General features: G+C 38.3%; 1 protein-coding gene across 1 annotated transcript; it reads left to right on the plus strand.

Moving 5' to 3' along the window:
• Window positions 1–13075: 13075 nt before the first annotated feature.
• Window positions 13076–16387, plus strand: LOC148652544 (uncharacterized). Its single transcript, XM_088599419.1, has 2 exons — window positions 13076–13574; window positions 14869–16387. Exons 1-2 carry the CDS (start codon window positions 13116–13118, stop codon window positions 16261–16263), a joined length of 1854 nt encoding a protein of 617 aa, XP_088455545.1. The 5' UTR covers window positions 13076–13115; the 3' UTR covers window positions 16264–16387.
• Window positions 16388–27810: the final 11423 nt, after the last annotated feature.

The raw sequence follows: 27810 nt of genomic DNA on the forward strand, positions 1-27810 counted from the left end.
GCTAACAAACGTATTTACTTCATGATGATATTAGATCATCTCTGATGTCAGTGACAGGCAGTGAGGTGCTGTCATCTTCATAACTCTCTGCAATGGCTTTTTAAATGACAGGCTTTAGGAGTTATCAACAAGGATAATGATTCTTACGCACTTCAAGAAAAGTTTTCAGGATCCTGGCTCATCACACTTTGTGAACCACAGAACTGTCTTCTACATCATAAAAGTTAGAAAATAGCTAGAACAATCATGTTCCTGGAAGAGCTGTTAGAAATAAGCTGTAATAAAGCTTTCAAATGGCCCCTGCAATTTTAGATATGTATTTTCTTTATCCATGGCAAGTTAACAACTACCTTTCACAGCTAGAACATGTTGGCTTAGTTTACACTGGGATTGGGTAAGGATGTGTCACTGTCATGATTTTGTGAGGTCTGATTTAAGCTGCTTATGAAGTTTTTCAGGAGAAGAGGCTGGTAGATGGGGGGGGGGGGACTCAAATTTAGGTTTAACATATAACTTCTTAAAAAACCTGATCATCTTCTTTCACAGGAGGCAGCAAAGAGGATAAGTATATTTTTCTTGCATAGAAGAGCTTCCTTTGTGTTCAATTAAATATGGGCATTGCAACTTCAGTGTGCAGCATAATAGGTGACCCTCATGTTTCTGAAGATCTTATATGAGTTGCCTCGCAACCAGCAAAGTTACCATACCTCTGGTGGAAAATGCAGGAAATCATTTTGCTGCAGTAATTTGATCGCTAGAAGCAAGCATGATCTGTTTTATTTGTTAACAAGAAGGAAAACTGCCTGCAAGGGGTATCGAGGAACAGGGTGGGAAGAGTGTAGTGGCTTCTTTGCAGTACTTGACTCTGCTTAAAGAAACTGTCGCGGTGCATCACAAAAGTCATGGAACTGGAATACTGGTGATGCAACACCCCTCTCTTCCTACCCTTTTAAAAGGCAAGTTTCCTGTGCACAAGCCTTGGAGTATTCCATGATGAGGGATACATTACTGAAAATGCCATTTTAGTGACAAAATGTAAAGAAATTGGGATTTGGAAAAAAGACGCATGCAGCTCCAGATGCCAAGACCACAGATGACAGAACGAAAACTAGTCTGCAGTGATGGACAAGAATTAAATGTTCAGCTCTTTCAAGCCTGACACAGCAGTCACTTTACAATTCATATCCTGTCACACAGCTCTGTGTATTCAGGATTGAACTTGGATTATTATAGCTTTAAAGTCATTTGCAAATTATCTTTAGATTTTCTGTGAGCTTCACAAGATGATGTGACTGTATTAAGTAGCTCACAGCCAAATACCATTTGCAAAGAACACCTCTGAAAGTTTTTTAGAATCTAGAGCAGTGCTATGGCATTTGGCAAGGATAGCACAAGCTGTCATTACTGCAATATTAACCTGTGTTCCCCATCAGCTTTGTATTTTATCTCCATTAAACTCCCAGCAGTGCTTTGCAGCTTCCTTAAACTGGAAAAGTGTTCTATTAACAAGTTTGTACTTTGGTTTCCTGCAGTCTTATCAAAGCCATTAATACAGGAATATTAATGGCCCCACTCTGTGTAAGCAAATTTTTGTAACAGTTTTGCCATCTCATGGTTGTCCTAGGGGCCTTCATTTTAATTACTCTACAGTAGCAGAAAAAAAATCCCTAAAGCGAACAGGACACATAAGGAAAAGGTACAGAGAAATAAAACGGAAATATTAATAGATTAGTTGCTATGTGCTATGTTTCCTTGAATATACTTAGTGAGATTTATTAAACCCAGGTCCTAACAGCAAAGCAGAACACAGCATAAAATAGAGTAGGAAAAGGCCTAGGAAAGACCTTAAAAATATCTGCATTTAACAGCTTTTCCTGCTCATGTAGGAATGCTAAAGGTGTCTTTCAAACTAAATTATAATCAGTTATATGATATGATCTAGTTTTCCTGCCTAATAGTCTTCTTTTGTGTTTAATATTTTCCTCTGTTTAACATGTTTCCAAGTGAGTCACACATTGCCAGTAAGACTTGTTCTATTTTCATCCCCACAATGAATAGTTCAGCCCTTTAAGGAAAAAGAAATTGCTTGGATTTAACAAATGGTGTTAAAAATAGAAGGGAATGACCATGATTGCTTTAATTATTAACTTCAACCAATAATTTCTTCAGTGTATAATTAGTATTCTTTCAATAGTCAAAAATATACTAATAAAGTAAGATCCATTAAGTTAGTGAAGCACAGCCGGGACACAGTTCCTCCTCCAACCAATTTATGTAAACATTAATCTATAAATAAATACTGCTGATATAACAGAAACAAAATAAATCAGTATGGCACAAATTAGATTTCAGGTGTCATAGTCATGATTTAATAAAATAAAGATTCTTATTGTGGTTACTATAATTGATTTTTAACAAGTAATCAACCAAATGATTATTGGTGACACAAGAATGATCTGGGAATATTTCACTTGTCTCGCGTTAGTAAGGACTCTAAGCACATGTCAATATCCAAGTGTTTCCCAGCCTTTGGCTATGGCCCTTGGCTGTTTGTGAAACTACAGTGTGTTCTCAGAAATGAAAATGCTGTGGATTTTAGGCTAAAACTGTAATTGTTCCCACCCTGATAGTACTCGCCATAAAGGACACAACACTTGCTTTTCCAAGTCTTAATTTCCTTGCAGTTTCTACTGCCATTTATCAGTTAAACCCAGTTAATCAAACATTGTACTTTTGACAGCATAGGGATATTATTATGAAAGATACAGTATGTTAAAGTACAGTATATTTAATGGTATTTGCATGATTTTATTTTCCTGTCTTAACAGCATCTGCTTTCAATGAGAAATATGTGAAAAACGAAGAAGTAGATCGGTTGACACTTGTAACAGAAATGGAATATCTTATAAACAGTGTCACTCAGAAGACAAAATTGTTTGCGGGAAGGCATTGGAAAATGTATGAAAAATGAGTCTCAAAACGCTATATTAATACCAAAATCACAAACACCAAAATTATCTACAGAAAACACAGAATCACTTAAAAATTAACACCTGTTTAAAAAATAAAAAGGTGACAAATAATAGGAGACCATTTGTCCCATTTAGCCTGTTTGGTGGTTAGCAGCTAATCAATCTGTGAATCTCATCCAGTTGTTTCTTAAAAGAATCCAGAGTTGGGTAGCTTGTTCTATGCACCTACAGTCCTTGGTGTAAAGATGTGCCTCCTGTTATCTCATAAACAGAAGCTCAATAACCTGTGCAGGGTTTTACTATATTAAAAATTTAATAAATCAGATTTATGTGGATAAGGTCCTTTTGAATGCTTAGTTTCTTATTTAAATCAATTATAATTAAATATTACACTAATATTACAATAAGTATAATATAATAAAAAGTATACTTGGAATTTAGGCATAACACTTACAGGACTATGGCTTTCCGGGACATGGCATGACTGTCACTGGAATATATGAAATGAGTTCAGGTGTCAGCAATACCCAGGAGGAGTGTTCTGTGACCATTCAGCAGGAAGCCATTAAGTCCCTCAGGATGTATCTTTGCAAAGTGGTACATTGATACAAGCCTTTCTACTGTGGAGGAAATGAAAAGAACATCCTCAATGCCCAGGTGAAAAGTATGTGTCCCTTGGTATTCTGAAAAAAATATGTTAATAAGAGAGTAGACAGTTTGATCACTGTTACAACTTTTTTTTCAATTTTCTAGTCTACATGAGCAATGCTTCACTCTTCAGAGGAAAGCAGACTTTGATTTTGGTCCTATTAAATGCTGAATGTGTATGAGTGTCAGTATCTAACAGTACACTTCTTATCTGTGTATTTCTATCACTGTCTATCCAGTTCAATCTTTAAATTATTTAAAGGGTTTCAGGGATTTGGAACAAGCTATTCAGCCATGCTGCTGCAGCTAACATGGCTTCTTTCGATAAGTGACTGGATGAAATCCTCAGATTTATTTGATACTAACAACAAAACTAACTAGATGGGGCAAATGGCCTGTTCTTGTTGGTGAAAATCCTTATGTTATTATGTTGTTCTTAGTTTCCCTGTATTTCATTCTAAATCCTCATGCTTACACATATGTGGCTTTGGAATGAAATACAGGAGCCTATAAATAAATATTTGATATAGGATTACATTAGGTAACCAATCTTCTTTTTTTCTTCTCTTTTCATCACAGTTCTATCCACATTTAAGCTATACACAATTAAGGCCAATGCAAAACCAATAAAATTATTTAGCTATGAAAATTTTAACTGTTTAACTATATTTGTCTCTCAGTCTTTTAATATTCAAATAACAAGCATGCCTCTCATCTCTTACCCATTTTTGTCCCTGTTTTTGTGCATATGCATAACTGGTTTTACCCAAATAATACTTCAGGGAGCTATAGCATGTATTCTGAACAGGTTTTTAGTCAGGAATGCTCAGGACCACATTCACTGGCAAAAAGAAGAAAAACTCCCTGGCATTGTTCCTATTGTTCCTCCTGGAATTATTAAAGAATATGCTTGTTTTAAATTATGGATGAGATTTTCAGATCAGATAAGATCAGAATCCCACGGTCACAAGGACAGAAGCGCTATGAATACTAAGAGCCCCTATACATTTTAATATATTTTTGAATGTGATTATAGAAGACCTCTTTTGCATTAATAGTGAATCATGTTTCCAAGGTGCATAGGGGAGGAATTCATCTTCTATTTAGTCATTTCACCAGCATCTCACCCTGTCCTCCTTTTTTTCTGGTAATGTTTTCCATTTCTTTTGAACGGGGTTTGACAGCCTGGAGTATCCTGTTGTTGTTACCCTTAAAATCTAAAAGCACCTTGAGCTATTTGCTACCCTAAAGACTGAGTGAGATCTGTTCAAAGCTCCTTGGCTCCTTCTTTGATCTTTAGCAACAGAAAAAGAACACTCCTAAGGGGTGACATGCATTGGAAGCATTCTGTTCAGATGGGAGCTCTCATATGCAAAGAGATTTCATTCACACCCCCACCTCTCTACCTATGCAGCTACCAGTATTCCAAACAATGGGGCTTGTCTGGCCATTACTGGGGTAGGGCTGTCAGATTAAATACAGGGTTTTCTCAAGCCAGGGCTAGGCTCACAGGGAGCCATGAGCAGAGAGAAAAAGCACCCCTGTTTTCTCACTTTGAGAGATGTCCACCTCTACTTTGTTTTGTAAAGCACTTCAAAAAATTGCCACTGAGACATGACAAACTCTAGCCAGCAGCTATCACCCTGCAACTCACAGCTGGCAACCCACTAAAGCTAAGCAGGTGTGAGCCTGGTCAGTACCTGATTTGGAGACCTCCTGGAAAAGCTAAGGTTGCTGCTGGAAGAGGTGTTAGTGAGGCCAGCAGGGGATGCTCACCCTGTGGTCTGTGTGGATCCTTGTGCCCCAGTATAAGGATTGGGATGCTATATTGTAAAAAGGCGCCATCCTTAGGCTGAGATGTAAAACCGAGGTCCTGACTCTCTGTGGTCATTAAAAATCCCAGAGTGTTTCTTGAAAAGAGTAGGGATGTTACTCTGATGTCCTGGCCAAACTTCCCATTGACCTTTAACAGTCATGGCCTCCTAATAATCCCCATCTATGAACTGGCTTCATCACATCATGTTCTCCTCCCCACTGATAGCTGGTGTGTGGTGAGTGTACTGGTGCACTATGGCTGCTGTTGTATCATCCAGGTGGTGCTGCACATTGGTGGTGGTGGAGGGGAGTCCCCATTACCTGTAAAGTGCTTTCAGTGGAGTGGAGTGTCCAGAAAAGCACAAAATAAATGTAAGGAATTTTATTGTTACTATGATTATGATTATTTAACGCTATCAAATGACTTTGATCTGTGGAACTGAATTTACAGTACCAAAACTTTTCGGGTTTAATTTCCAAACATTTCCAGGACCAGCATGCACTACTTGTTTTTATACTGCGTTACGTATGGAGTCCGAACGGAATAAGGATATCTGCACTCAGTAAACATTTGTAATGCACAAACCCTTAAATTGTGAAAATCTTGTTCATTTAGTTTAATTTTGGGAGTGCTTTGCAAAAGTATGGTGTCCCATTTTGTTAAATTACAGTTCACCCAATTTAGAAGTGAATATTTTAAATCAGAACTTGAATGTTTAAACAGAGCATGTTTAGAGGTGCAAGAAGATAATGTTAATGATCAATTTACTGTAAACTGAGGTTTTGTAGAATGTTAATAATGCATTTATACATACAGTACACAGTAGCATTAATATTAACACTGACCGCACCCTAATCCTGACTTAATGCATTATTGATATTCTATAGAACTTTGGTTTATAGTTAATTTCTAATTAATGAAATATCTATTCAATCCCCATTTATAAAACTTTATGTAGAGTATGGCTGATCCTTCATTACTTCTTTTTCCCCAAACTATTTGTGATTAACACTTTTCCAGGGTTTCCTTCTTTAGCAATAAGCGTTTTAAAATCTACAAAAGAGGGGAATGTTCTTTTAATTTGAATGTAATGCTTTAAATCGGGCAAACTTGGATGGTATTGTTGAGGGTGGGTTTAATAAACTTGGACATTGAGTCTTCCAATCTGAGAAAGGGGAAAACCCTCGCTTTTAGAACTGCACTGGTAAATGGACAAAGGTGGAGTAAACTGAAATGATTCTTGTGTGCTGCTTTTGTTGTATTTTCTGGGTGAACACTAGTTTTTCTTTGCATCAGGAGGGTTTAATCTGTTTCTCATTTAAGAACAAAAAAATGTAAAATTAACATTGTTTTCTTATAAGTGGTAAAAGAATTGGCATTGCTCAGTGTTGGGAAATCTGCTGGTAATGGAATTTGTGTTAAAATTTGAGATTACTAAATTACTGGAGAGAAAATTCAACAAGTCCTCAAAGCACAGAGACCCTCACCCAGCCTCTACCCCAGTGCCAAACTGTGAGATGCAAGAAGTTTTAACAGTGGATACAACAGAGAAAATATCATTGTATAATATCCTTAACGAACAATTTATGAAACTGATCAAAACAAACATTCCAAGAAATTACCAATTGAGGATGTAAGGGTGAGTTATAACACCTGCGGGTTCTGCAGGGCCAAATACAGCCACCCCTTGTCATAATAAATATTATTTTATCATTTTTGTAGAAACTGAAATGTGTCTGTCATTCTGTAATCACACCAGCAGATGTCCCCTCCATTACATGAAATCTGCTGCCCCATTTAAGCATTGCTGATGTCTTCTTCAGCGTCAGCATGAAGCAATGGTTCCCCCAGCCTGTCTATAATTTACAAAACAGTCTGATAACTCTGTTTGAGAGAGGACCCTGTCTCCAATGAGCACAGGCAAAGAAGCTGTTTCAGGGCTGCTCAGAAACACATGCCTTATGAGATTTGTTTTCCCATCTTTGGTGTGTAGAATACTTTTCTCCCTCCTTTGAACACTCAGTAGAGCAGTATAATAAACCCCCCCCCCCCTCCCCTTGTAGAGAAAGGAAAAAACAAGCTTACGCTACTTTGGCCTAGTTTTTGTCTTGTTTTCAAGATTAAAAAAAATGAATGTTTCATAATTTACGTTCCACACAGTTCTACACAAATTCCCTTCACCCCACCCTGTATAACAGCTAGCATAGGTATTAAAGGAGAATTGCTACACCATTTTTGCATTTTGGGCTTAATATAATAGATCAGCAATGATCAGTGCATTTCAAATAACAATGAAACTACCAAGTACACAGTAATGTGTACAACATCACAATATCCAATTTACATCACAAAAGAGATTAAGTTTCAACATATGTGTAGCGCCATATTGCCGTTATTGTCTGTGATTCAGAATGAGGCAATAACACTTGTTGTAACAGCCCTGTCCTGTTACATTATAAACGTGCTTTAGACCAAGCGAATTTTGCTATTATATTAATAGTAAATATATTCATGAAACTAACACATACAAGACGTTTTTAGTTGCTTTTTATTATTACAAAGAAGAGCAACCTGCCAACCAATTAAATGCACTCATCGTAATTAATGTTGTTAGGAGACCATGTTTCTGTTTCTCATTTGCTTACAGCGGCAGGTGAGCAGGAAGGACCACTTTCCTGTCACAGTTTGCACCAACTGTGTTTCTCGCTTGTGGCGAGAACAGTGATTTCTCATCTGCCTGTAACAACATGGAAACCATACAGTACGTTCACAAAGTTAATTTTACACGAATTCAAAATTTTGAGATTTTTTTTACTGAAATTTAATAACCGAGAAATTGGGAAAGCAGACCCCCTTGAAAACTATCAAATGAAAAGTTTACTTTGCAGAATCTCAGGCTCAGGCATGCTTTAAATTAAATAGACATGTGAACCCCATTTCAGAGAAGTGCTCAGTGAAAGCTTACAAGTATTTTTTTGTATTTTGTATTTGCAACCAGTACTGTAGGTACTACCTTCCAAATTGCTTTAATTGCCTGCCAATTAGATTTTTAGAGTGCCCAGGTGTCTAACAAACCCAGATTTTATCTTACTTTTTGTGCCATAATCAAAAACAATAAAATTATTAAAATATGTCAGTTTCTCTGTCTCCCAATATGTGAACTCAAAACACAGATTCATAGGAAATGCTTGGCCCTCAGAAATACAAATCCCTTATTGGGCCTCTAATACACTGTCTACAGTATGGCAGTACCTGTTGTGAGAGGGCTTTAGATTCGGACAAGATGGAGATTCACTATATCAAATACTCATTGTGCTACAGTATACTTCTCAAAAATGTGGCGAAAGAAACCCATTATCCATACATTTAAAAGCTAAAAGCTTAATGCAATACAGGGTCGTGGAGGAGCCAGAGCCTATCCCAGCAAGCAACAGGCACAAGGCAGGACACACCCTGAATGGGATGCCAGTCCATTGCAGGGCAGACACACAGACAGACATGTCTACACTCAAACCAGGGCCAATTTCCTCAGAAGCCAATTAACCTACCAGTATGTCTTTGGACTGCGGGAGGAAACTAAAGCACTTGGTGGAAATCCACATGAACATGGAGAAAACAAAATTGCTCTAATTATAGATTATGCCATATTGTAGCTGTCTTTAAACACTAGGCCAGTGTTGTTTACTTCTAGTAAACTATTAAGGAAATAAAGAACAGCCATATTTGAATCTCATTGTACTTGTTTATGGTTTTCTTGTTTAATTAAATGTTATTTTGTTCCTCTATTCGTTTGCAGTTTATTTTTCTCCTTCAGTGACATTGTGTTTACATATACGGTACTAGATATATCAGTGAGATGCCTTTATTACATGTTTATTTCCTTTCTAAGGAATAATGTCTGGACAATTGCAAGCCTTTAACATTGTAAACATGAAATTAAAAATGCATGAGTGAAGGGGATACAACACAAAGGGAAATAATTATGATGCTCTGCATGAAAAAGCTACTTTGTGTGGGACTAGTGGTTTCTCTTGAAATTGAAAGACATATGTAACTCGGACAGTTTGAGAACTTGATTCATTTGGCAGCAGGTTGTGTCTGTTTAATGTTTATTTTCCACACTTGGTGTGGTGAAATGGTGAAAAACCTCCATGTAATCTGAAAAGACATAAAACAATCATTCTCAGTTATACACGCTATACATTGTGACCACTGAACTGTGATCCTTGTCAATGGAGTGAATGAAATATGAAATATTCGTCTTTCCCTATGAACCCAAAGAAAGGACTGTAAGCAGTTGTGGACATAAGGTGGCAGAGGTAATCCTTAGAGTGAAGGGTATACCACTTGTTAAATTGTCTGGATTTGGTGAAGTCTGTTTGCCTGATGGGATCCCACTGTCTCAGGATGAAGATGTTTCTGTGGAAGCCTGGCTGGTTAAGTCATCTGCTTGCTCCTGACAGTCGAATCTCAAAATTCTTTCTAAGTTTACAGGAAGCAAATTAAGTTTGTCAGGGGGTGGGGCCAAAGCTCTTACAGATTTAAGACATCAAGATGATCCAGAGAATTTTCAAGATCTTCGGTGCCATCAAATATTTCTATCCCACTAGTTTACAGATACGGTGTAATGATCAAGCATTTTAGAGCACTGTTTTATGTAAAAGGAGGTCAGAGCTTCTGAGTGACTCAACCAGTAAAGGCATTCATTCCAAGTGCAGGTTGGGTTCTATGATTCTGACAGTATAAATCCAAGATTAGGCATCTTACTGGCCAGCTCTGGCTGAAATTCCCCAGCTTTGCACCAGCTGGATTGGGCTTGAGATCATTTGGCCAGGGCTCTCTTGGCTCCCAGAAAACCTGTGACTCCTGTGATTTCTCAGGTGCCTGCAGGTTCCCATTGGAAGACAGCTTCTCCTGCAACTGATGCTGAATATTAAGTCATTCCAGATCTTGTAGCATGACAGGAAATAAAAAGCTCAATGGGTGGACGGGTCTGAGAAGCCTGTGTGCATTTCTTCTTTCTCCCCCTTGGGAATACATCGGTCATCACAGTGAGCCGACATGTTGGGACACAGTGCGGAAATTCCAGACTGGGTGGATATGTAACACAATATTGATAATGATTCATATTGGGTTGAAAGGATTCTTTGAGGGAAATCAAGTCCTTTGAAATAAGTAGGTCTGTTTTATTATTTAATATCCAGCAAAGTGTTTCTGCAAAACACATCCTGTTCAGCTAAAAATGAATAGCAAAACAAATCATGAGAAGGGACAAATAATGACAGAAGGTCATTAATGTTTGAAGATGTGAGTTACATACTGTAGATAATACACCAGTGAACATTTCATCCAGATGTACCCAGCTGTCTTCTGAGTCAACAATGTCACTGTGCTCCCCCCTCAGGTTTAATTTGGTTACTGTTCCAATCATCGCAACAGTTTTGACAGAATTATGCCTCATCATTATTGTCAAGGACAGATGCTGTTGCTGACCTAGAATGTTTGCAGACATGCACTTCATTTCATCAAAGGAACACGTCCTTATCAACAGTTTTAGACATACAACACATTATTTGACCACGTAACAGGGAATTATACCACTTTGCTCTTAGACTGACCCTCATAGTTCTTGGTAAGAGATTTTGGAGAACTCTGTTTTTGAAACAAAGTCCACAGAAGAAGAGCAGATTTAGCTAGGAGCAGGCCGCAATGCAACAACAGTATCATTGTTTTGTTCAAGTGCCTTTTGCTAATAACCTGTTAACTAGAGGATTGTTACCTAAGTGTTTCACAAAGGATAATAGGGTATGGTAGATTGTTCCAGTTAGCTGTAAACTATAAGCTGTTCAAATAATACATGACATTAAGAAATACTGTATCACCTTCTCCAAGGACATACTGTAGGGATCAGTGGTGAAATGTTGTCATAGAAAACCAAGTAAGTTGTCCCTTAATTTTTTTTACTCAGAGGTAATGAGAACCAAACAATCAAGAGCTTTGTGGAGAGATGAGGAACGTGCCAAAATGACTGAGGTTGGACTGATGTGCTCCAATGAATCTCTCGTTTTGCTTTTGGGAAAGTGCTGATGATAAGTCTGGCTAAAGTTCACAAGTGAAAGCACAGTGTCCGTGATTGAATTTTTAACAGATTCATAATAAGGCTAGTCAAGACGAATGGCTGACTTTGATATGGAAAAGAAAAACGAAGAGAGATTATGCCCTCTTGAAGTGTTAGAGATGTGACCTGCTGTGATAAAAATCCCTTGGATATAACTGTGATTATAATTGACGGTACCTAAACTTACAAACGAAGAAAGGTCCCACCATGAATTGCTTTCTTTCATCGGGTATTTTATTTACATATATGAAGCAAACCATTAAAACTAAAAAGTTTTAGCACTCAGACCATATTGGAATGTGACAGCTTTAAAACGTGCTTTAATTAACAACAAACATTCACAGTGCATTAAAGATTTGAAAAGAACTTCAGCCAGTGGAGTTATGAAAAAGAAAGACAAAGGCTTGCCTGATTTTTGACAGCCCTTTTGGCAGATTGGTGATTTAATAGAAAAAAGTTGCCCAAAACAGAATTTCTATAATTTATAGAAGGAAAAGGCTAAAGAATAGTTATCCTTCATTTAAACAGGTAAGTCAGTCGAGAACAAATTCTCATTTACTGTACAGTGATGACCTGAAGAGCCTTGCATTATTTTTGAAAAAGTTTTCAGGAAGTAAATTATTTCTCAGATATGTAGCAAAGATTCACATTGTTTTGCATATGCATTTGATATATATCACCTTAATGTCCACATTAGCACACGACCATTGTTTTTATTCATACCCAATAATGACCAGACCATACCATTTTATGAATATTCCTTATGAAAAAGCTTCCTTATTTTTATAAATGACTTAATGTGATATGTTTATTTGTATTTTATCAATAAGAGTTAAAATATTTTGTTTTAATTATGCCACAATGCATATTAAACTATAATAAAAAGAGTATAGTTCAAATTTTCAGTATAGTACAATTCTAGTTTAATCAAGAATAAGTGTTTGAATTAAATGAATATTGTGGGTAATACATGCGATCCCTGTGTTTATGTCCAAAAGCTGAGGAATTAGGGCATGACCATGGATTTGAAAGCTATCGTTCAGCAAACCATACAAACTGTACAATGCAGGCCACAGAGACCATATTGTCTGTCTTTTACAGGTACCACGCACTATAAAGTTTTTAATGTCCTGGTAGGGCTTTGCTAAAGAAAAATAAATTTATGTTGTTAGGTGAAACGAGGTGAAGAATTGCAAGATTTGGGAGCCCAATCTCTGTAGATTTGTTTGCAGCATTGTACACAGAACTACAAACTATTAGATAAACAATAATTGAAAATCTTTACCATCCATACTTAAACTTCTTCTGCGTTCATAGGCAGTCATATAGTCGACTTATATGTTTGGTTGGTGTGCTGCCTGTGCACATTAGTCCAACTGGAAACGAAAGTGCAGTTTAGAGTTCAGACAGCGTGTTCCGAATTGCATCACACGGGAGAGATCTGTCATGTAGAATTATGACGTAACACTGGAATATTCGGAACGTGGGTTTCCAAGTTCGGTGTCATCGCAGTTCTGGCGCATTTGCGAAACTGCTCTGAATCGCAATAGACTCATTGGACATGGTCCTGTTAGTCATTAAAATAATAATATGTCTTCTGGCGTTAGTTACGCTGGAAGACAAAATCTTTCACCTGGCTCGCATACCGAGACTGGCCTTAAGGCTCGCTGGAGGGGGGGCGCCTTTCTTGGACTCCGAGCAGGACGCACCCGGCCTGGTGGAGCTGAGCTTCAGACAGTCTAATGATCCGGCTCCTCTCCTGCCTCCTCTGGACCCGCCAGGGCCCGAAGAGGTACTGAGGGACTGCAGTCTCACACCCGTGTCTACATCGCCATCCCCTGGTTCGCTGGTCCCGAATGCCGCGGCGCTCGGCAACAACCTTTCAGCGATCGCTGCGAGGGTGGTCCAGTTGGACTTGGACCCGGAAACTGAAACAATGAAGACTGGAGAAGACGCAGTTTGGATCATTGCTGGCCTTTCGCTCCTATTCACTATTGTCGCTATGCGGAGAGAAACTTTGGTGAGAATGTCTACTGTACAAGGGAAAACTGGGCTATAGTCTCTAAAAACCGTTAGTTATGAATCATGAGAGTGCGAACTGTAATAACTCATAAGTGGGAAGTAAATAATCTCCGTTACATTTCACTGTGACCTGCGATCGAGCGAAGCCTACCCACAGTATATCGTATATTATCTTACGAAGAAAACCTTTCTGCACTATGGTATTTTTTTTGAGTAAGCAATTGGTATGATGTATGGAATTTGAATATAAATCTTAGTATTAATACAGCAGTGTGTTTATTGAAGGTAGTATTTGTGTTTATTACTTTGTTTAGCCCAATGCAAACACACAGGAGTATGTTTATTAGTTTGTTTATCCCAATGCTATGACTACAGTTCTATGATGTAACTGTTCCCCATGGTTTCAGATCGCATTAGTCGACAGCGTCACAGTGTAAGGTAACCATGGTAACACACTTAATCGCAACTGGAAATTAAATAGTTTAATAAAGTTTAAAAACTATATATATACAACATGCCTGTTTACATCTTATTCTAACAAAATGCATTTGTGTTATATATCACTCATAAATATGTAAACGACAGCACAGTGGTGCAGTAGTTAGCTTTGCTATCTTTCAGTGCTGGGGCCCTGGTTTCAATTCCTGGGGTGCTATCTGTGTGGAGTTTGCACGCTCTCCCTGTGTTTACATGGGTTTCCTCCCACAGTCCAATAAAATACTGATAAGTTATTTGGTCTGGGAAAATTGGCCCTAGGTGTGTGTGTGTATGTCTGCCCAGCAATGGACTGGTGTCCCATTCAGGGTGCATAGTGCCTTGTGCCCATTGCTTGGTGAGATAGGCTCCTGTGACCCTCTATTGAAAGAAACTATTAGAAATTGGATGGATAGAAATATGTGGACATAGCTACTGTATTATATTACATTGTGTTAAAATTTAAATTAACTTCACATGGTAGTTAATAAAAATAATAATAAATTTAATTTATATAGCACATTTCGTTACAGTGAATGTGCTTCACATAAAATAAAATGCTAAAGTAAGTTAAGGAACTTACAAACTACTAAAAATTAAAACGATTCAAGATTTTATAGTTTGTAGTATTGGAAGTTGATAGGCTTGCTGGTAAAGGCTTTATCTTAAAAAAAAGCATTTAGATCAAGTGATGTTAATTATCTGATACCCAGGAATAGCCTGATCTCTGCTGATGAGTACTGTGAAGCACAGCTCTCTCCTGTCTCCTGTGTTCTTGTACTGATCCTGTGCTCTTCTCTCCCGGTCTGTACCCACAGATCCTGGCTTCAAGAACTAAAGCTACCTGGACCTCTGCTGTCAGCACTCGGACGTCCTTATGCCTTCAGGCCTCCATTCCCTCCTGCTCTCGTACTTCAAGAGTAGTTGTTCCCTTGCCCTCCCGTAAGCTCCCTCAATGTACCTCAGCTCTCCGGCCCATCAACCTCAGGCCCTCTTTCTCCAACAATCTTTTTTGTCCACTTCCACCGATTCTACAGTCAATCTACAGTCAACTTCGCCAACTTCTCTGTGGGTCACCCCTGATGCCTCACGATGCCTCATACCTACTGCCTCGGTCTGGGTCACCCCTGATGCCTCACAGTGCCTCATACCCGCTGCCTCGCTATGGGTCACCTCTGATGCCTCACGATGCCTCATACCTACTGCTTCGCTATGGGTCACCCCTGATGCCTCACAGTGCCTCATACCCGCTGCCTCGCTATGGGTCACCTCTGATGCCTCACGATGCCTCATACCTACTGCTTCTCTATGGGTCACCTCTGATGCCTCTTGATGCCTCATACGTACTGCTTCTCCATGGGTCGCCATTGATGCTTCACGATGCCTTATACCTACTGCTTCTCCATGGGTCACCACTGATGCCTCATGATGCCTCATACCTGATGTCTCGCTATGGGTCACCCCTGATCCCTCTCAATGCCTCATGCCTGCTACCTCAATATGAGTCACCCCAGATGCCTCTTGATGCCTCATACCTACTTCCTCTCCATGGGTCACCCCTGATGCCTCACGATGCCTCGTACCTACTGCGTCACAAAAGATCACTCCTGATGCCTCACGATGCCTCATTCCGACTGTTTCTCCATGGGTCACTCCTGATGCCTCACAATGCCTCGTACCTACTGCCTCAGCATGGGTCTCTCCTAATGCCTCACGATGCCTCTAACGTGCTGCCTCTCGATGGGTCACCCCTGATGCCTCACAATGCCTCGTACCTACTGCCTCAGCATGGGTCACCACTGATGCCTGATACTCCCTCATCTTTACTGCTTCTCCATATGTCACCAATGCTAACTCATCCTGCCTCATCCCTACTTTCTTGCTCTTTCCCATCAATGCTGCCTTACTATTTCTCTTGCTTGTTGCCTCATCTTTACTCTGTCTTGCTGCCTCACCGTGTATCACCCCTCCTTCATCTTTTTTTTTCACTTGTGCCGTCTCAACACAGCCGGGCCCTGCCATCTCCCCTTTTCTCAGTTCTGTTTCCTTACAGTATCTCTCCGATACTGTTGACCTGTTTCACCCGCTACCTCTGCCCCTCTTCCTTGCCCTCACTTCCTAGCACCAGAATCTTCCAGGAACACCCTGACAATGGTCTCTCCTGCCTTGATGTCAGATCTAATGCTGAATGTCTAGAGCTGGAAATTGATTAGGAGAAGACTGGTTAAAGCATTATGGAAGAGGTGGAGATAGATTAATTGATCACCAGCATGACAGGTGGCTAATTGTATACTTATTTACTCTAGTTTATTGGAGTATTAAATTTTTTAAAAACAATTCTCATGTATGGGATTTGGTTTTTGAGTGGCTTTTTATTATTAAAAGATTAACAGCATCTTTCTATTTAAAATGGCATGAGTCGGGGAAATCAGGTTGGTCACAATGGGTGAGGATGGTGAAGATGTGAATTCCCGAGTTAAACAGAACACAATCTGGGTTAATTTTGTCCACTCTTTATTGCTTAAATTTGAGCCACCTCTTTAAGGTTTATGTCCATACCAAAGAAAATAAACAAAGACATGTACAGTGCTGACATTATGCTCTATAAATCTAATCCGTCTACAGTACTACAGCATACAGTATTAACATAAATGGTTTCCTTTGTACCACATCTGTAAATTCTTCATTGTTTTTCTTAATCATCTATTAAATATTTATAACTCGTCTTAAATATTTATAACTGACAACTTAAGTGAGTTTCTACATTTACCATATTAATGGCTCTGTTACCTGCAGTCCCTTGAAAAAAAACAGTTCTTTGTTTAAATTCTTGAACCTTTGTCATGTGTCAAAGACATACACTCAGTTCTAAACAGGAAATTCATTTTTTTCATAGAGAAAAGCATACTGTGTTTTAAATAAATGCTGTTTTAAAGCCTCAGTACTGATTAAACATCAAGGGGATTAAGTTGTACAATAGCACCCATGTTAACCATTCCCTTGTGCAGTCTGATGTTTTTCTTTTTGTTGCCATTATATCAGATCAGTAATTCTGATCTGAAAGATGTACTTTTCCCCCTGAGCCTGGTAGGGAGTAGCATAAGCATCTGGTGTTGCAAAAAGTCACCTCTATGTGACTTGTCACTGTGGAGTTTCTCTCTTAATAACACTGTTTCTACTACTGTATATTGAACACTTGGGACATCATCTAAACAAACATGGAGTTAAATTGGTTTCTTCATATGTCTGAAATTGGTCTAGAAAGCAGATATGACTTTTTTTTATTTATGGAGTTACTATGTCTTGCAAAAAATCTCATTTCACATTTTACATCGATGAAGCTGTTTCTGATTAGGAGTTCTGTTTTACAGGGTAAAATGCAGTTTAAATTTTGTAGGGAAGACATGGTTGCACACCTTTTATTTGGGAAAGAATATGTCTGTGGTGATTAAAGGTGATTTATTTTCTCTTGAACCTTTTCACATTTCTTAGAAAATCTCATTTTGAAATTGCACAATTTCAAGGAGACAAAAATAAAAAAATTAGTTTAGGAATAGGAATATCTCATTCATTGAGTGTATTTCTCTTCAAGCAAAATTATTTGTCAAGTATTTGTATTGAAATTAGTTCATTACCATGGAATACTTGAAAATTGATGCTATTATTTATCTACCAATAAAAAATATGTATCCATTCTGCACTTTTCTGTTGCAGCACTAAATGTGATTCAATATATGATTACGGGTTTGACTAGCTGGCATCCAACTCTCTCCTGTTAATGGAGAGAGGGAAGGGAATGTAGTGAGACACTTAATTGGGTACTTTTGTAAATATGGCTTTTATCACAAACTTGTTGGCGCTAGCATAACTGTTTGGAATAAAATTAATAAAAAACAACTTGGACTGTGGTGTACCCAAAGACAAATAGATGGTTCTTTCAATACATTACCGAAAAGGAAGTATTTGTATGTTAGGTCCAGTATATATTTTCAGATCCCATATGAATTAGACTTCTTCTGGTAGACAGCTATATATTAGAATATATTAGATGAGTGTAGCAGTTTTTTTTACTGGGTTGATTGCTAAATAAGAAGTGTTCATGCCAAACAGTGAAATTACTTCAACACTGCAAAGAGAAAAATGCTGCTGTTTATTAATCAGAAATAACTACAGTGAGGAATTTCATAACACAGGGTTAAGAAATGCAGTTTCCAATACAGTTACCAACTTTTGTCAAACACAGTTTGCCAGTACTTTTATTTAGGTTTTAGAAAACCAAGATGAAGGAATTATTATTCCCTGGAGCTAGACTACGTTCTGATGGCTGTTCTAAATATTAACAATATTGTAATGAATGAATTAAAATGGGACTATTGTTTTTTTCTGAACATTTTTCCAGAGATTACGTTTCTGCTTTATTCCACAGGTACAGTCTTTCTATCAAACAGAACAAGTGGATATTTCAGCTCCATGTACTGCAATGCATGCTAACAGTGCATCCTACAATTATTATTGATTTTTTTTTCATTGTTTGCTTTCTGGCAGATTTTGATTGTAAATTATTTATCATATTCTAATAGGTGACTGGATTCCCTGCATTTGCATGGAAACAGTTGTACTGTAAAACGATACAGAAATCATTTACACACAGAGTAGAGCCAAGCAATTAAGAGTTTGTAGCTGTTACTATAGTTACTGTACATCGATCCATGGTCATTGATCTGCCAATAACATAAACAGTATCTGTTATCAGATTTAGTATAATTGTGAAAAACAAGCTAAAAAATCTGCTCTAAAGTATTCATGAAAGCACAGAGGGAGAAAATAACTAAAAAAATGTTTTTGAATGGATTATAGGCTGTTAATAAGCAGGTTCCTTGTAAAGCCTGGCTTGGCAGAAACAGCACTTGCAATGCACCCAAAGTAAAATCTTTCATCACTATAGGATTATCCTGTGTAAAATATCATTTTCCCTGACCTAGTGTCAGCTCCTGCTTTTCTGACGATATAAATTTGTTCTGAACATGCTTTGGCCTGCTGGGAATGATTTACAGAAAATTAAGGACTTACATTGCTTGTGAAATATCTTTCCTCTGGAAAAGGGGCCCCCATTTGCTGAGACAGTTTACTTCGCCATTATTTTTATGAAAACCAATTACATTTTCCTGCTGACCTGGGGCTGAACCTTGTCAAAAGCATTTGAAATCAAGTGCACACAACACATGTTCCTGTGTCATACTCCCTCCCTACTCTGCTGTGGAATATTTACAGCTGAACCTCAATAATAAGGCACCTCAGTAAAAGCTCGCCTTGCCTATTATGTCTTTATAGGCTGGGATCCCTCTCTGTTCTGTATACAATGATTGGGATGAATTCTCTTAGACCTTAATGGTCACAACAGTTTGCTGAAGACATCTATTACATCTTGAAAGTGAATTTCAGATTGTTTCTGAGAATCAAACCCATCAAAAAGCTCTCTGTGAATCTGGATCCTTGAATTTTTGGAAGTCTTCCTCAGCTTTGGTCTTTTCTATACTTCAAGGCTCTACTCTAGAGCATGTTTTTAAAAACAGGCCTCTCCAAACAACATAAGGGCATGGTTTAAATACAAATAATTCATAATTTAGTTTTTTTATTTTTACAGCATTAAGCTTGGGATACAGAAATTACTCGCAAATAATTAATTTTCAATTCAGTAGTCATGTTTCCATGTTAGGTGCAGTAGGTGAGGTCCAGACACTGGGATTAGCACACAGTTTACTGGATAAGCAAGCTCTATCCCCTGCTTCTTTGCCACGATGAAATTGACCATTAACTACAGTATTTTTTATCAGTCCTGGCATAAGATGTCTACCAGTTTACCAGAAACATCAGTTCCATGTTAAAAGTTCTTAATCCAAACCAATAAGCAAAATTAATGCTTTATACCACAGTTCAAAATCTGTAATGCACATTGTTCTTATCCACTTAGAACACTTATCATGATACACAAAATTCTAAATTAAATCATGCTGCTAAAACGGGTATATATTTCATTGTTTACAAACTGATAATATTTCAGATTCATAACATGGTAACGTATACAAAATTATATTTTCGTAAATATTTTCTTATAAAGGGGTTGATCAAATTCTGTACCCTTAAAGTGGCATTAAAAAACATTTTTAATCCCATCAAACTCCGCCATTAAATTTAGTTCAAAATCAGTGCGAGTAGTTGGTTTCTGCCTGCCCCAAAAGTATAATCTTGAGTTTAACAATGTTTTTTCGCGTGTCCTTTAACTTAATCCAGCCAGATATTTATCAACGACCGAATGACAGTAATAATAAAAATGTATATATTATTGTCGTTTTCTGTTTTTAATTTAGCTTTGGTAATATTGTATCAGCCTAGCCTACAGCCAAACACATGTGAGACGCCGTACTGTATGTTACGGAGGGATTGTAAACGCGAAGCTCCGGCGGTCTCGCACAATTTTATTCGTCTAAAGAGGATTCTGCCACTATATTGGACCGTATTGTATAAAGGTAAGCAGGAATCAAAGTGTATTTTTCGCAGCAGTGATCATCACTGTTCCATAGTCGACTGCCGACAATCGTAGAGATACACTCGGGGAGAAGGCGAAATAATTGCTTAATACAAAAGTAGTAATTTTCAATATATATTCTCCATCCCTAATTCTCAGTATTTGTTTTTTTCGTCCTCTTCTTCTACGTTTTAATCTGATTTACAGTACACTTCATTTTTGCGCGTTATACTGTATGGGTAAATTTTCATTTCCCCATTAAGAACCTTGGCAGAGATTTCAAAGTAGATTTGTACCGTAAATCGCTCCTCCATCCCCTCTAAAAGTTCGCAGACATCGCGATTGCAGGTGTCCATTAGGTTAGAAGTTATCATGAAATCACCACATGTATCGAAATCTGCTCTTTATAATTTGCAAAACTACATATGGCAGGCAGCTTATTATGTGCGTGATCTACAGATTGGTTTGCTGCCCTTCGGGCTTTCCAATATCAACAAGCAGAGAGAATGTTAAAAATTGCTGAACTTCTGCTCTTTAGCCTTTTAACTAGTAATGAGTAAACGTTATAGCCTTTCTGTCACCGAGCCATTTTGGAGAAGCAGCGAGTTAAAAAAGCTTTACAATATTTTGTGTGTTGCCGAGTTCTGTCCAGGGATTTACATTTTCCTATAGAAAAACAAACACCTACTGTATACATGATGTGATTGTGTCAGAATGAAAGGTAATCATCTAAGACTGATATTCAGCTAGAGCATTCTGCTCAAATAAATTGCTTTGAGAATTGCCTTCAGCTCTGTGCAATCACACATCACCTTCCCCGCACTCGGTAGGTTGTTCCAGTTCATCTTCTTAACTAAAACAGTGATGACATGTCGTCTTTCACCGTACTTACAATGTAAAGTTAACTTATCCCCTGGATCAATAACAGATCTTAGCACCCAATTACATGGTGACAGAATTGACTACATTTTCATTTGATTTATTGCTGTTTTTGCAATTTTTGTTTGTATTCCTAATGGCCAAAGCTTAAATATTTAACTAGGCTCATTGATACATGTCTGCACATGTTAGTCCATATTTTCTCATGGACTCCTAATTTCCTCTGCATGCCATGATACACTATCTAAATATTTACAGTGTACTTGTCTAATTTAAAATCAACTAGTTTCAAAAAGCTGACTTGACATTCTGGTAACCTAAAATAACCCAAAAACCTGGACTAGAGGCCCAAAAGGTAAGGCAATGCTAAGTTACTACAATAATACTCAATGAAAGGTGCTTGTTATTGTGTAGAATGCTTGCCATATGAAGAGCAGTCTGGTGCATGAAATTCTGGATTTTCACGCTCATTCACTGATAAAATAGTTAGCTGAGTCCCCAGGCCCCTGCAGTCTTACTAGTGAGAACAGAGAGAACCTCACAGTTCTCCTCTTCATCCTCAAGCCTTCATCACCATGAACAGAGCTGTTTCACTGAACAGTAATACGCTTTCATCACCTTGTACAGAGCTATTCCAGTGAACAGTAAAGAGCTTTCAGCATTTTAGACAGAGAGTAAAGGACTTTCAGTACCCTGGACAGTGATGTTCCACTGAGCTGTTGATGGGAACATCACTTTCTCTGACCTTTTGCCACAGTGCAGGCAAAGCTGTTTATTTTTTATTTCCTGTAAAGTTAATTATGTTTTCTTTTTCTGCTTGAGAAAAGCTCTATGAAACTCAATAAATGGGCACGATGGAGTGAAAACAAACAAACAAAACTATTAAAGTTTTGTGTGCATTCCTGTTGTCTTGAAGTCAAACTGAGACTTCATTACACATCTGATGCCCACAAAATTAACTTTTACCTCAACATTTGACACTTCAGGAAATGACAGGGCAAGTCTCCAATAGTTATTCTTTGCGTTAATTCAAGCATATGTCCACCAACAGTGTAGGAAGTCATGACAGCAACTTGTGATGGGAGGGGAAAGGGATTGTGTAAAGTGAAAATCCACTTTGTTTTGTGTTCATTTTTTTTTCATAAACGAAGCAGGTAATTCACTGTGTACAAAGATCTATTTTGATTTAACCTGGAGTTATATGGTGTTGGAGGTATTCTATGCTTGTAAATATCTGTCTAGACACAGTTAGGTATGATATTTTCCAGGCTCAGTAATAACAATGAAATATACTAAAAGGCAACTAAACTGGAAAACAATGTTATATAGCTTTGCTGTGCTATATAGCTCAATTGTGTACAAAACCATTAAAAAATAAAATAAAACACTTAAGTTTTATTTTGTCATATTAAGCTTATTGTTATAGTTAAAATATTCAGGAGGTGATTCCAATATCTGTGCACTATGATCCCAAACCAATTTCATTACATTCTTAATTCTGATAGGGAGGTTTGTTTGGATGAAAAATGGGTGTTTTCTAGATTTTATATAATTATACAATATATTGACCATGGAGATTGAAGGTTTACAAGGCAGGAACAATATCTTTCTTCAGAGCCTTCTAATATACTGATCTGTTGCATTTAGTAGTAGAGCGTCTTTGTCTGGTGCCGCTTCTTCACAGTTTGACAACAGTTGCAACAGTTGCAATAACATTTCTTAAAGTCTAAAATGTAATTATGTATCTTTCTTATAGATATACATATATATGGTGGATGCTGGACATTGGTGGTGGTGGAGGGGAGTCCCCATTACCTGTAAAGCGCTTTGAGTGGAGTGTCCAGAAAAGCACTATATAAGTGTAAGCAATTATTTATTATTATTATTATTATTATTATTATTATTATTATTATTATTATTATATAGACCTAGTATGTGTGTAATCATGTGAATATGTAATGAATTCAATGAATGAAGTTTTCCTTTGTGTGTTTATATGCACAGTAGATGTTAATGTATTTGTGTGGCTCGTGTAAAATGTCTCATAGTATGAAATTAGGTGACTACTGACTGGAAGTTAAGGTTTTTATGGCTATTTCACTTTACTGGCTATGAAACACAGAAATTGAACCAGCTGGGCCTGTTTCCTTTGACCTGTCTGATAGAATCAATAAAAATGACTTCCAGCCTCTAGTAACTTGGGCTAGAATCTTATTTTCAGTTGTATAGCTAACCTCTTTGAGAAATTCAGTTTACCTGGAGAGGATTGATTCATGGTGTACATATCGGTGTTTTGTCTTAGACAGAGATAGGAGGTATAAATAATGCAATTTGACTATTGTAGTGCTGTTTTTTCTTAAACCCCATGATTTATCACACTTATAACCACTACAGAACACAACTTCTGGAGTTGTGCCTGAAATAAAAAAAAATATTTGTAATTTACTTTAGACTTATTCCATTTGTTGCTGAAATTAAACTGAACATAACCCCTGTGCTGACATCACTGCAATAGATTCCAGTTCACTGGGTAGTTGGTTTTAAAATATTTTTACATTTGACAATGATAATGAAATTCGAACTCATCGTCAGTCTTTGTGAACTTTGTTACGCAGTGTAAATCTTTAAAATGAAAGGGAAATCTATACTATATTATAATGCAATATAATCTTTATAACTGTCAGGCACGAGCGGGTGCGGCTGATTGGTCCTGCATGCACGCTCGGTACAGCACACCTCCCGGCGCTGTTAGATCTCCGCACAGGCAGTGTCACAGCGGTCTTCCAATTAGTTTATTATTTAATTAGTAGCTCCATTTTCCTTTAAATACCTTCACCATGAGCTGAGCTGCTGTGCGTTTGTTTCCTCGTAGTTCTCCACACCCTTTTTGGTGTAGAATACATTATTCTATTATTTTGCGCTTGTTTTCTTGCTGCAGCGCTTTCTAGCCGCTACCGCTTTTCAGCCCCGAGTTTTGGGTTTATTTTGCATGCTTCTGGTTTTTGCCGCCTTCTCGTTGCGGTGCTCTCCACCTGCCTGTGAGCTCTTCGTCATCGCGCCGCGTCATTACAATAAGATTCTGAAACTTCAAAATGTCAGCTTGGGACTTTACCTACGTTTACTAGAAAAGTTTAAAGACTTACTTTTATAACACATTTTAAATCACATACTTAGTCTTTTATACTTTACATACAGTTGTAGTTTTCTATCTATGCTGTAATTGTATGCCTTTTATAATAAAAACTGTTTCTGATGCACATTATGTCTGATATAAGATATTGTAACGCAACGGGGGCTCGGGCGGGCGCCCTTGCCGCATCTGGTCGGCCCCTGCACCGTCCGGGGCTCGAACCCGGGACTTCCGCGTCTCTCTGCAGCGACCTAGCCCCGTGAGCCAAAGAGAGATCTCTCCACAGCCCAGTAGCTGTGGTCCTGCTATCACAGGGAAGGGCGGTGACGTCACCCGCTCTGGTACGCCGGCTCTTACACAGCGCCTGTCGGCCGTAAGCGTTACACTCTCCCCCGCTTAAATCGCCGTCCCCGGCGAAGGGCTATCCCATCCCACTGCTGACACCAATGTAACGCAACGGGGGCTCAGGCGGGCGCCCTTGCCGCATCTGGTCGGCCCCTGCACCGTCCGGGGCTCGAACCCGGGACTTCCGCGTCTCTCTGCAGCGACCTAGCCCCGTGAGCCAAAGAGAGATCTCTCCACAGCCCAGTAGCTGTGGTCCTGCTATCACAGGGAAGGGCGGTGACGTCACCCGCTCTGGTACGCCGGCTCTTACACAGCGCCTGTCGGCCGTAAGCGTTACAATATTTTGAACCAAGCATTAAAGGAGGTACAGTATATTGTACATAGAAAACTGTTTTTTATGGAGAGAAGAGGTAGTCTCAGTGACAGATCCAGTGATTGACCACAGGACACTTCAACCCATAATAACAGATAAATTAACTACAGAACAAGCTGGGTATCTTAAATTCTAATCCTAAAAGTTTTCTCTGAAATCGCAGTTTTTATATTATTTTCTTATGAAAAGGAAAACATTACGGGTAAACTTGGTGTTAAGCTTTTTTTTACCTTTATTTAATGTGAGTTTTCTTGAAGGAGAACAAAAACCTTACCCCATTTTGATCTGTGGTCATTTACATGAAAAGTATTAAAAAGTTAAAGAATTGAAGTGTTCAATGAGTACTGTATATCGTTTCTCTGGACGAGGAATTGTCTTTAATATACAACAACCTTAAACCCTAACAACACAAGGCAAAGATAGAGATTAGATACACAAGATACAGATTTAACTTGATCAATTCTTAGTGTTTTTTGTGACTAACTGCAGCCTTGCAGCCATTTGTAAGTCAAAGACAGAGGTAAGGTCGCTCTGTAGTCTTCTTTGTCTACTTCTTGCAGGAGAGAAATGGTTGTGCAATGCTACAAATTTGACACAAATTGCCTTTCTGTCTCCATCAGTGTGATGCTCTCTAGCTTCAGGTTGTCAATCCCCTCGGCTGCCAGCTCAGCCCTATCACTGCAGGGAGCCTGGCTCCTCTAGCTCCCTTAACACTTATAGCCAGTAAAGCCTGGAAAATGAACTCTGAGATACCATTTCAATCCTCCCCACCTCTTAATTGTCTTTCGCCTAAGTTCAACAGGTTAATGCACTGGTGGGCTCAGTGCAATTTTATCTTTCCACTGACCAGTCTCTATTCTTTTTTTAAAGAAAGTAAGTACTCTCTCAACCTAGTCTGCCACTTTCATTCTCTCTACCTCTCTCAAAGCCTGGATTATGAGAGCAGTGAGACAAGATCATACTTTTATAAGCACTAGCACTCTGTGCCCAAAATGCAATTCATTAATTTGTTAAGTGTAATATTATCACGCTATATTAGTATCAATGAATGCTTATTGTGCACACATTCTGTCTTGTTATATATCTGGTCAGATTTCCTTGTGAATTAATAAAATGTACAGTACAGAGTTCTAAGAAATTGGGAGAGTACAGAGCTTCTGACAAGGAATTATTTAAGTAATATTTCAGATTGTACTACTGGAGTTCATAACAGATGACCTGAAAATGAATGTTACACTGAGATACACTGATGTTGGTCAAGAGCACAGGTGTCTGCCAAGATTAAAAAAAATTGCTCTGGGGAAACATTAGAGGCTTTAAAAACCCATTACATGATAAAATAATGGCAGCAAAGGGATGTGGGGTGACACATTTGTGAGTGCTGGGCTTAACCCTAACACCTTCTGTAACTTCTGTATTAAACACTTCAGATTACAGTTAATGCTAGGGAGCTTTTAAGCAGACTGGTAAACTCCAAGTGGAATATGCCAACTTTTATTTCACACTGATTGTCTGTGGCGTGTCTTCTCCACAATTACATTTAAGTACAAGGGTCTGAGACAGAGGTGTGTTGTCTTGCGCCTCCCTGAGCCCTGCAATTCATGAACCTACCTGATAACCTCTGCTGTTCTCCACTAAGTGGGACTGTAAGAAAAGTCATTCACAGAGACAGACTGACTGCATGTAGCTAATCCAGTCTCAGCCCACAGTGTGGTGGAAGACTGACTGTGTGAAGGACAGTTTTTTTTTTTTATCTGAGCAGTGCAAGAGTTTTGATGCCAAGCTGACAAAGTAGCTTTTTTATTGAACGGCTGCTAAGGGTCACCAAAGTCAAGTGATTGACAAGAGAATTGCACCCTGCTCTATTAGGTGTTTGGAAAGAATGACACAATTTTGTAAGATAAGTTTTATTTCAGAGTTGAAGTAGTCTACCAGTCATGTCAAAGAGACAGCTAGTGGAGAAACCTGTAACTAAGATTTAAAGTGTTCATCAAAAATGAGGTCCAAACTCAAATGGACCCAAATAATAAAGGGATACATACTCTTTAATGTGTAGTTACATGTTTATTGCTCTTTATATGAAGCAAAATGTAATCTATTTTTGTTTTCCTATCTGTTAATTGATACTGTAATGTTATTGTCATTATGAAAAGAAATATTATTAAAATGCAATATGTTCTTTTGTTCAATTGCTGCATTTTTTTCTTTGTCATTGAACATTATAAAAGTGATTTACAGTATATTGCATTGCATACCCCTTACTCTGCATTCATGATGCAGGGTTTTCATTGGCAGTTTTTTTTCCTCTCTATTTGCTCAGACTAGCTTACTGTTAATTACTCACAGAGGTTGAGGATAGTCTTTCAGGGCAGGCCAAAGTGACAGGCTGAGTTTAGCCGAAGCTTGCCTTGTCGTTTATTAATATCGGCTGACAAAGCCACCCACTTAATGCGCCAGAGCCAAATAAGAAGGACAAAGTGTCGGCCTTGACTAATTGACTCGGCCTG

Source organism: Lepisosteus platostomus, chromosome 11 (assembly GCF_059453375.1).
Source record: "Lepisosteus platostomus isolate fLepPlt1 chromosome 11, fLepPlt1.hap1, whole genome shotgun sequence".
NCBI lineage: Eukaryota > Metazoa > Chordata > Actinopteri > Semionotiformes > Lepisosteidae > Lepisosteus > Lepisosteus platostomus.